The sequence below is a fragment of the Amia ocellicauda genome, unplaced genomic scaffold, assembly GCF_036373705.1.
Source record: "Amia ocellicauda isolate fAmiCal2 unplaced genomic scaffold, fAmiCal2.hap1 HAP1_SCAFFOLD_57, whole genome shotgun sequence".
NCBI classification, from domain to species: Eukaryota; Metazoa; Chordata; class Actinopteri; order Amiiformes; family Amiidae; genus Amia; species Amia ocellicauda.
Window position 1 is genome coordinate 313,465 of NW_027102987.1, and position 11,800 is coordinate 325,264.

Here is an 11,800-nt window from a genome sequence, read left to right on the forward strand (position 1 = left end):
AGGCTTTGAATCAAATAATATAAACATGGATCTTCAATTCAAACCCTTATTTAAATAATGTAATAGTATTATATCATGGCAAAAGCTACTTGAATTAATAGGGAAACACATTTCTGTCAAATAAAATAGTAAAATTGTAATATAGAAACACACACACAAACACACGCAGACACATGAGAATGTACACACACTCAATAAACTTCAGATATATTTTAATATCCCCACAAAACACTTTAAAAGTCTTTAGTATGTTTTCAGCTTTGCAACTACTAGCAGCATTACACATTTACTGCTTTTCTTGGAACAGGTTCATCAAAGAGGATGCTGGGTGACATATCCTACATGTCACAATCATTTTCACCGACTTCCGAAACCAAGGGTAAAGCAAAGCATAAATTAAAGGATTGATGGAGGAATTAAAATATACCAGCCAACTCAGAAAATGTATCGCAAATGAAGAAAAAATTCTCGCATTGGCATTAATCAAAGTGTAAATATACCATGGCACCAAACATAGGAGAAAGACACCTACTGTAACGCCTAGAGTTGTTTGGAGATATTTTACTTTTTCTCTTGTTTGAAGACCTTACTTGTTCTATAGTGCTGATTGCCTTGGTATGTCTTCTGGCTACTTTGTAAATTTTTACATATAGTATTATCATTGAGGAACAAGGCAGAACGAATGCAAGAATTGATCAATTGTTTGCCAGGTTTCACTTACTATAAGTAAACAGTTTCCAAGACAAGTATTCAGTTCTTGAGTACTAGTATTTCCACTGAAGTAAATTAGTGCTACACTGTATTTAAGTTTATAACGACCAATTAAGCAGTATGACTGACCGTGTGATATTCATAGTTATTTTGGTAGAATAAAGTAATGGGTCACACACAGCAAAATAGCGATCAATGGCTATACAAGCAACATTAATAACTGAAATAGAAGTTAAGCCATAAGCTAAAGCGGTGTAAATTAAGCAACTAGTTTCTCCAAAATACCAACAGGTTTCTCTCATTAAAATTAAAAAAGGCATCACAATCACTCCTACTAGAAGGTCTGCCACAGCCAGGAAGCACAAGAGCAGGTTGGTTGGTGTGTGGAGCTGCTTGAAGTGAGAGATAGAAATGATCACCAGCAGGTTTCCACACACTGTCAGCATCACCACTGCTGCTGCAGAAATATACATCACCACATAGACTGCTGTAGGTCGCGCTTCCTTAGGGCAGGAGGAGTTAGAAGACTGGAAACAGTACTGAACTGCTTAATATTCTTCCATTGATGTCAGAGCTAAGTATACAATGTTGCAATTGATTTAAATTTTCCCTTAGGTGTAGCTGTAGAAACAAGTTTAAAATTTACCTCAGCATGATCATGCAAAGACATTTGTCTTCTATTTGAAAATGCATTAACATTGCCCTGACATTTATTCAAAGTGTATAAGCAAAGGGATAACTGGCCCCTCCCACTGTTAAAATGTGTAGCTGTCATTGGTCTTATAACTTTCATGGAAAGGTTAACTCATTCACTGCCCAATAGCTTTAGAAAACTGTGCTGCCTGCCCGCCAAATAACTTGGTCGCCAACATTCTAATATCTGCTCTGCAAAAGGGAACTGCTATCCTTCCTGTAATTTTCCTGTCCAAATACTGCACATTGTTACTACATAAGAACATAAAGTGTACAAACGATAGGAGGCCATTCAACCCATCATGCTCGTTTGGTGCCCATTATTAACTGAGTGATCCAAGGATCCTATCCAGTCTGATTTTAAATGTTTCCAAATTTTCAGCTTCAACCACATCGCTGGGGAGTTTGATCCAGATTGTGACATCTCTCTGTGTGAAGAAGTGTCTACTGTTTTCTGTCTTGAATGTTACTAATCTGGCATTCTACAGATTATATATAATCATGTTAGACTACATATAATCAAATTAGAAGTACTGTATTTGATAATGTTTTCTCTAAATAAATGAGAGATTCTAACATGATGCAAAGTCTTGTCTGACATTGGAATATAGCATTTTTTTCCTGTAATTCACAAACCCACCAGCACACTCCATGGTGGACTTGTATACCCCATTTCCACTAGCCACATTCAAGTGCACCTCCATGTGGCCGTGCTGTAACTGTGCACCTAAACTTTTGCTGGCAGCGTTTCCACGCTGAGGTACAGCTGCTCTAGGAAGTGACTGTGAGACACAAAAGGTCAAAATGCATCCTAGGACACTCTGCATTCTGGGATTTGGTGTTTTAAACTGGTGGCTGAAATACCTCTAACATAAAAATGCAATAAACTTTGGGATTAAACTTTTTTACGATATCTAACACTTATAGTCTTATAGTATAAGCTATACCAGATATTCAAAAGTAGAAACCGGGACACATTGAAACAATATATTGTTGGGACTGGGGGGGATGTGTAGATGTGTTTTGTGTTCGTTCCATTATGTTAATGTAACTGTGCTTAGTTTCTTCTGGGGGTCAGGGGTTGGCCCTGCGCGGGAACACGGATTGGGGGAGCCAGTCACAGGGTGCAAACTAATAAAGAGGGGTGCCCGGTTTCTGTGGCAGAGTTGCAGAGTTGCAGTTCATGCTGGAGTGTTAGAGAGGGTCGCTCCAGCCCGAGTGAAAGCCTGTCTCCAATAAAGCGCCTGTTGTTTGCATCCTGTACCTCCTCCCTTATTTCTTCGAGCATGGTTAACCATAACAGAGCCAAGAAAGCGGTAACTGTTACCAATATAAAACAAATGACATCATTTAATATTGCATCTAGTTTTTGTTTACCAGTGCATTGTAAATAACCGTGTTATCTCCCTGTATCATGATTCGATTAACATTAACATTGACATTGACAATATAGCTTAATTTAAGTATCTTAGATATTCTCCCTTGTGTATTGTGTATCTGTGGGAGAATTAACTGCGTTGCATTATTAAATACAGTGTGCGTGGGTTTAAATCTGTCCCGTGTAGCCACTACATATCTATATCATGAAATATACAGTATGACAGTCACAACCAGTTTTCTTTAAGCAAAACGAAAACATGTATATATAAATACGGCTACAACACTATGGGATACTCGAACAGTTTTTCCACAAATTCAGTGTTAGCATGTTTTCTTTATATATCTCCAGCTTTATCAATGTCGCAAAATAAGAGTCACATCACTAACATCGCGCATGGCATCATCTTTTATTTTGAATGGAATTCCTTTAAACAATACCCTTGACACCATAATGAATTGATCATTTGTATTAATTGCTAAGTTTTTAAAGGTTGTAAGGTTTGTGAAGATCTAAATTTTATATTTCTAGAACTAAAATTAATATTTCTGGATACATTTCACATTCCTAGAGTTTTAAAGCTGATTCTGTTTCTCTGTTACTCTTTGGACCTGGTTAAAAGCTGATACAACCTCCCTCAAACAGTACTGATTATTTTTCTCATTTCAAACATAGCTATCTTGTGTCTAAGGCTCTGTATTCTGTTGTTTCACTACATCTTGTTGTTTAACAAAACTTGCTGTGTTGGCATCCTTGACCAAGAGGTTATTCATTCATAAAGTCTATGTAGTACGTAGTTTAAATGTCTCTTGTTAATTAGTTACAATTTGCTTAGTAAGCTTGTTTGCACCAATCAAGAAGGAAAGAACTGTCTTCTCTGCCTTGAACACAACCCATAAAATACCAAATGTAACTTAGAATTGTTGAGACTGTCTGAGGAAACTTCTCAGGTCAGGCTCGCCTGCAGCTGCTGGAATAAAGAATCAACCTTCTACTACACACCGAGTCTCTTGCTATTTTCTGCAACTCTTCAATTGGCGATGAGGATGGGATCCTGTCATTGGACTCTCTGGGAATCCCAGTCAGTGGACAAACTAAGAAGGGTGAGTTTGTTTTATACCACCCTATAGGTTAGAGTTTGTTGCTGGGGATTTCAAGTTAGTTCGAGCAGGAAAAAGATATATTTTTAATAAGAGGAGTGTGAGACTATTGTGTGTTTTAGAAGGCATTGATTGTACCTAGGTACATATATCATATCACAATGTACATTAAACAACAAAAGGGGAATAAATCACAGTCCCTTATCACTACATACTGTGAACATCAAAGGGGAATAAATCACAGTCCCTGATCACGTGAGATAATAAATATATATTAAATAATAATAATAATAATAATAATAATAATAATAATAATAATAAATGGTACCTAGTTTAGTCTGTCATAATTAACATGTCTTCCAAACTCATGGACGGCGGGTCCGTCTTGAATCATTTGAGAACAAAGTTTGTTAATGTAGAAAGCAGAATGATAAAGGGTGGCTGGGATCCAGAATGGAGCCCCAGTGCACAGATACATTGGTGGGAAAAGGAAAGTGAATATAAAACAGATAAAGCAGTTGTAATTGTGACAAAATATGAGAGAATAGAAAGGGAAATGCAATGTTGTAAAACTATGTTGAAAGAGAAAAAGGAAGATGTGATTGAATTGCAGAAAGAAATGGCATGTTTGAGAAAAGAGAAAGATCATATGATTGGAAAGAAATATGCTGTTGTCTTTGGTGCGAGTCTCAGTGAGAATAATGATGTCAACTGGAATGATTTAGATCAGAATACATGGGAGTATGGGAGAGAGCATTATGGGGAACAGGGCAATGCATCGCCTCCTTCATACAAGCCTCTCTATCCCAGCCTTAGTAAGTTTAGTGATCAACCGTGATAAAATGGCTCCAATAGAAACCAGGATTAAAACAGAAAAGGGGAACGCAGATGAAGCAGACAGTAAGGTGAAGACTAGCATGCATCGTCCATTCACACCAGGAGAATTACACACTCTCCTAAATGATTTACCAAAATTGAAACCAGCCCACGGTAATGTGGACTTTTGGGAACAGTTAGAGGAAATGAAAGACATACATATAATGCACATAAAAGATGTACATGTCATAGTGAAAGCTAATTGCCCAAATAATATATGGGAAGGTATTAATGTGGCATTTAGAAATGGTTCATGGGCTGAGGGAGTGTCCGAAGGGGATTTCGATGATAAATACAAGGAGTTTAGGACAGCAATAAAGGATGCCCTGGGCTCGGGCAATGGAAATTGGTGGGCAACTGAGGTCAGCACAAAACAAAATAAGGGAAAGACAGCAGCACTTACAGTAGCTGTGGTAAACACAAACCCCATGTTTGGACTGTGATAAAACAGGACATAGGACTCGTGAGTGTTGGAATAAACTGGGCTTAAAGGGCGGTGCCCCCCCTCAATGTGCACATTGCTCTTGTAGAGGACATACAGCAACACAGTGCTGGCAGAAGGGTGGAGGGGGAGAAGCCAATGCTCCGTGGAACAGGACTAAGAATAACCCCAATCACAGGAAGCGCAGAATTGCTCAAGATTATTAAAATATTCACTAAAAGTAGCATTGGCCCGGAGTAGGTGGAGACACCCTCATTGCTCAACTAAGCACACCCCAGATTATTGAAATTAGACAACCGTCTTCTCGTCATATCATTTTGGGTGTGTCCTAACAATGAGGGTACTATTCTAGGAATAGATATACTCCACGAGGCTGGGGCAATAGTAAACACAAGCAGTAATCAGATACAATGGACTAATGCTCATGGCAATCCAAAGGCATTAGACGTGCTTCAGTCTGTTCTGCGACACCTTCTCAATTTCCCAAAGTTTGGGTAACTCATAAACAAGATTGTGGTCTGGCTTGCATTCCACCCATACAGGTTACAGGCCCCTCACACCAAGCACATAAACAATACGAAATTAAACCTGAGGGCTTAACAGCAGTTAAAGACATAACACAACAGCTTATATAGTCTGACCAACATCTTCAACTACTAATTTCCCTATCTGGCCTGTACATAAACCTGATGGTTCCTTGTGTCTCACCATCAATTACAGATCTTAATACAGACCTGGTCTGGCCCTCATACCATTCTCCTTGCCACTGATACCAGTGTCTGCGTTGACGGACAGGAGGGTGGCCTGAGGTGAAGACACTGAACTCAGGACAAACCATACCACAGTAACACAGAAAAAAAATCCAGCCCCAACAGGAGGGTGGCAACATCATAATGCCTAAAATACTTTGTAAATCCAAAGTGAATGTACTGACGTGAGTATGAGTGTTTCTCTTGTTACAGGTTCTGGGCCCACAACGAGGGAGCAGAAGACTACCGCATCTAACCATTGAAACTGAATAATGGGGATAAGCCATTTATGGACCCTACTTGTCTGTTTTGTGTTTTGTATTATATGTTGTTTGTCTTGTTTGTCATGGGACCCACTGAAGACTCTGTATAGGAAGTTGAAGAAAGTGTTTTGTGATAATTATATAATGTTTTATATTAATACTAGCATTAGAAGTAGTTTGTATACAGACTGAGCAGATTAGATTTAGCAGGACAAGTAAAGGGTCAACAAGGTTGATTTGTTAGAAACTCCTGTCAGTAATGAAAGATTACACAGTGCCGAAATAGCCTACAGCTGTCTGCTGAAAATTTGTTTATGACTTAATCGTTTCTCTAGATAGATAATTGTTTCTGTTAACAAGCGATTGACACTAGGTAAATGACGACCGTGGGATCGCATCTTCCTAGTGCACATCAAAGACAGACATCTGCTTTGGATCCATCACCTCTTCACGGGAGGACAGATCGTAAAACGGACCCGGACCTGTATCTTCTGATTGGATGAATGGCCATTAAGCTGTTATGTCATTTTCCTATAAAGTTGTACTCATGTTTGTAAACATTAAGTCCTCACTGAAGGAATTATTCCTGACGTGAGGCTTCTGAGCCGGCTTGATTAAAGATTAAAGTTTGCTTTATCTCCACAACTTCTCCACTTATTTCCAAGACGGTTCTACAACTTGGCGTCACGAACGAGGATCTGAACTTACCTCCACTCCCGGGACCAAAACAAGGGTGAGTAGCTTTAAAAATTACCACCCTGTATATTTAGATTTGATCTCGGGATTGTGTGAGGCACTCAGATTGTAATTTAAAGAGAACCTGTGGAGAGGTAGAAGTAAAACAAATAGAAAGGTTGACTGTACAGCGGAGGTTCACAGTAGGGTGAACTCCAGGTAAGACAGATCTGCGGGGAGACATACCAAAGGAACCTAAAGGTACGACGAGCCCTACTGAGCCCCAAGTTAAGCAAGGAAATCCTTGTATGCTAAGACAGTTAGTGGCAGTCAAAGCCAGAAGGAACCTGAGGTACATAAAGTCCAGCGATATAGCCCCATCGTTGGCAAAGATAGGATTGGCATAATGGCATTAAAATACGTGTCTGTATGTGAATTCCTACAAGTTTAAAATGTTAAACTTAAAATGGTAAAGACAAGATTAAAAAACGACAAAGTTTCTATAATTCTTTGTCTGAATAATAAGAATTTAGAGAAGAAATTGATCATAATAGATCAAGAAAACACCAAAGTAGTGTAATTCAAAGATTATTTTACATCTTATTTTTAACAATAACAATATAGTAAATAAATAAATGATAAGGACTGTTTGAGACACTGCAGGGTCAACAAAACACGCCACTAATCTAATATCTGAATTATCTTTGGATTTCAATCTGTATGTGCTTTGTGTGTTTATGTATATATATCTAGTCTGAAGGTTATGTAATGTAAATGTCTGTTCTGTATGCTTTGTATTTTTAATATTGTGCATAGTCCAGAATAAGACTGAGAAGGGAAGTAACCAATAATTTCAGAATCATATTTACAATTACACAGTTATTGATGTTTTAACAACAGATTAATGAGGATTTAGACATTTAACTGTATACAGAGTGCATAAAGCATCAGAAATAATAAATGAAAAATGCATTGTATTATAAGAATAATGTAAAAGTAATACAAAATATACACTAAATACATAGATTAATAATAATAATAAAGTAAACAAATAGTCATGGTGTCCTCTAAGACTCAGAAGGAAAATAATTTGTTTGTTAAAAAATCATATTATAGACAAATTCTAAAGAAAAATTAAAGGAAAACTAAAGGCTGGAATCCACAGGAGCAGCACTCTGGTGCAGCCCTGAGTGACAGCCTGATGTAAAATCCATAGCAGGAGAATGTAAACAGTATTGTGACATATTATAGTCTTATTTTAGAAAATATTTGGTTATTGGGGCATAGCATAAAATACCTGAAATAAAAGTTAAAATTAGACCTTGGATTTAAGATGAGTGAATTAGTCAAAGGGTAAGAATTTTGAGGATACTATAGAAATATAAAATTATGAGATTAGTAATATAGGGCAATTTTTCGAAAAGGGGGGCTGCGGGGGATTTGACCTTTGACCTGAACTTGAGTTGAACTCGGGGGGGCCATTCCTAGGGGGTGGGGGGGGGCCCTTCCTAGGGGGTTAAGGGGGATTTGACCTTTTGACCTTGAACTTGAGTTGAACTCGGGGGGCTTCCTAGGGGGTGGGGGGTCCCTTACTAGAGGGTGGGGGGCCTTCCTAGGGGGTGCGGGGTGCTTGTACCGCGTCACAGAATAATTACCATATTGATGGGTTCCGAAGGAATGTGCAGGGTGGTGGGGGGTCTTCAACTGTTTTTCAAACCATCCAAAAGACTTGTCTTTAAGCCAGACTGATTCTTTAGTAAAGTAGCTATTTTTCTCTATACGTGTGAAGCTCCAAAAGAGCGCTATGTATACCCTTCAGATTCTTTAGAAATATTTTTCCCTACGCTAGTGAAGCTCCAAAAGGGTTGTATTTAAGTCCTCCCGATTTATTTAGTAGAATAGCTATTGTTCCCTATGCGAGTGAAGCTCCAAAAGAGTTTACATTTGAGGCGATGGGCCCCCCTAGCCTGGAATGTGTTGAGAGATAGCGATCTGTAGAAGCGGTGGGGGCTGTGGACAGCTTGAGAGACACAAGATGGACTGAACTTTAGAAAATCCTGAATATGAGAAAAATTAAAAGAAATGTAATACAGAAAATGTAAATTAAAACTTTCAGTAATCAGCATAATCTCAGTAAATACTACACCAACCCAAGACCAATATTTTCTTGCATTTCAGAATATATATCAAACGTATTATTTAAAGAACAGATACAATGTAAAGATTGAATAAATACAATTATGAAGTTTTAAAGGTGTGTGTGTGTGTGTGTGTGTGTGTTCACAACAGCGTGCAATGTAAATGAAATGTAACGTTACTAAGTTAAGAAATCCTTAAATATAGAAGAGTTATAGAATATATATGTTATATATGAAGCATAGACTATATATGTAGAAACTGGGAAATTTCAATACAACTCAATAAAATCAGCATTTGTAATAATATTAGTAACCAAACATCAAATTATTTTAAATAAATATGTAATATAATCCATTCATGCATTAAGATTAAGTAAATACACTCAATACGATCTCAGCACTTCCTGTGTGTGTGTGTGTGTGTGTGTATGTATGTATATTTATATAATTTACACATTAGAATAGCTTGACAATATCAAGTTTGAACAGCCTTTAGTACATTTAAGTAGTATCATTCTTACAGAGGGGTGTCTGTGTGTGTGTGCGTGTGTGTGTGTGTGTGTTTACATATATACCGAGTGCAAGCTGGAGATCACGGCCCCAGGTTTCTTTTCTTTTTCAGATCCTAATAAGATTCAGCCCTTCCTCCACTTTGCACAGATTTGTACTAGATTGCAACTTTTACGTACAGAGCTAAAGAATGATAAGTCAGGCTAAATGGTCTAAACTTTAGAAAATCCTGAATATGCACAAAAGTAAAAGAAATGTAGTACAGAAAATGTAATTGGAACTTTCAATAATCAACATAATATCAGCAAATACCACTCCAACCCAAGACCTATATTTTCCTGTATTGTAGAATATATCAAACGTGTTATTTAAAGAAAAGGTAAATGTAAAGCTTGAATAAATACAAATATAATGTTTTAAATGTGTGTGTGTGTGTGTGTGTGTGTGTGTATTCACAACACCCGGTGATGTAAATGAAATGTAACATTACTAAGTTAACTTAAGAAATCCTAAGAAGAACCATAGAATATATATGTAGAAACTGTGAAATTTCAATAAAACTCAATAAAAGCGGCATTTGTAATATTAGTAACAAAACATCAAATTATTTTAAATAAATATCTAATGTAATCCATTCATGCAATAAATACACAATATGATTTAAGCAAAAATCTATGTGTGTATGTATATTTATATAATTTACAAAATTACAATAGCTTGGGGTGCTGTCTGAAGACCTTAATGGTCTTGGTTGTATTGACAGTAAGACATTTGAACAGCCTTCAGTACAACTAACTAGTAACTTATGTACAGACATAAACAACGAAAACACAATTTAATAACGATAGTAAGTAAATGAAACTAAACCACATTTATTTAACTTAAGAAATACGGTATATAACCGACATTTAACTGAGCACAGCTCTCTTTGCTAGTTAGATAACTCTCCACGGTCAAACAGAAGCCTTATAGTAGTAACTTTCTTAAAGAAATAAAGAATGCACCCCATGATGTTAAGAAAAAAATGAATTAAAAAATACTAAAGTAACTTTAGACATATTAAATATGTATCATTCATTAAGTATGTGTCTATTAAAACAGTAGATTTATACTTTTTCTAGAAAAATAGTCTCCAGTCTCAGCATCTCAGGGAGTGAGACCGACCTAGCAGTACATAAACAGAATACAGACAGAGGCCAGAGGGAGCAGCAACCTTAGAGACAACATCGAAAGACAAGCGCAGGGAGCAACTTTGACTGAAATAACCACTCGTTACAACCGAGGTATGCAGCAAAGCATTTGTGAAGCCACAACACGTACAACCTTGAGGCGGATGGGCTACAACAGCAGAAGACCCCACCGGGTACCACTCATCTCCACTACAAATAGGAAAAAGAGGCTACAATTTGCACAAGCTCACCAAAATTGGACAGTTGAAGACTGGAAAAATGTTGCCTGGTCTGATGAGTCTCGATTTCTGTTGAGACATTCAGATGGTAGAGTGAGAATTTGGCGTAAACAGAATGAGAACATGGATCCATCATGCCTTGTTACCACTGTGCAGGCTGGTGGTGGTGGTGTAATGGTGTGGGGGATGTTTTCTTGGCACACTTTAGGCCCCTTAGTGCCAATTGGGCATCGTTTAAATGCCACGGCCTACCTGATCATTGTTTCTGACCATGTCCATCCCTTTATGACCACCATGTACCCATACTCTGATGGCTACTTCCAGCAGGATAATGCACCATGTCACAAAGGTGGAATCATTTCAAATTGGTTTCTTGAACATGACAATGAGTTCACTGTACTAAACTGGCCCCCACAGTCACCAGATCTCAACGCATTAGAGCATCTTTGGGATGTGGTGGAACGGGAGCTTCGTGCCCTGGATGTGCATCCCACAAATCTCCATCAACTGCAAGATGCTATCCTATCAATTTGGGCCAACATTTCTAAAGAATGCTTTCAGCACCTTGTTGAATCAATGCCACGTAGAATTAAGGCAGTTCTGAAGGCGAAAGTGGGTCAAACACAGTATTAGTATGGTGTTCCTAATAATCCTTTAGGTGAGTGTATATGACATCATCACTGGGATGCTGAAATGTCATAGGTTATCAGTCTCATACATTAGTTATTTATATATTAAGTATTAAGGTGAAATACTAGCAGCATGGTGCAATATGGCACAATAAACTGTAGAAAAGTAAAATAAACTGCAAGGGTGCCAATTTGATTTCATTTTTTATCATACAGTATGGAAGAGGA

The 11,800-nt window shown here is 37.6% G+C and overlaps 1 protein-coding gene across 1 annotated transcript; it reads right to left on the reverse strand.

The window, feature by feature from the left end:
- Nucleotides 1-286: 286 nt before the first annotated feature.
- On the reverse strand, nucleotides 287-2,108 carry LOC136738601 (trace amine-associated receptor 13c-like). Its single transcript, XM_066698290.1, has 3 exons — nucleotides 2,045-2,108; nucleotides 817-1,255; nucleotides 287-572 (listed from the first exon to the last, which is right to left on the reverse strand). Exons 1-3 carry the CDS (start codon nucleotides 2,106-2,108, stop codon nucleotides 287-289), a joined length of 789 nt encoding a protein of 262 aa, XP_066554387.1.
- Between the last annotated feature and the right edge of the window lie 9,692 nt (nucleotides 2,109-11,800).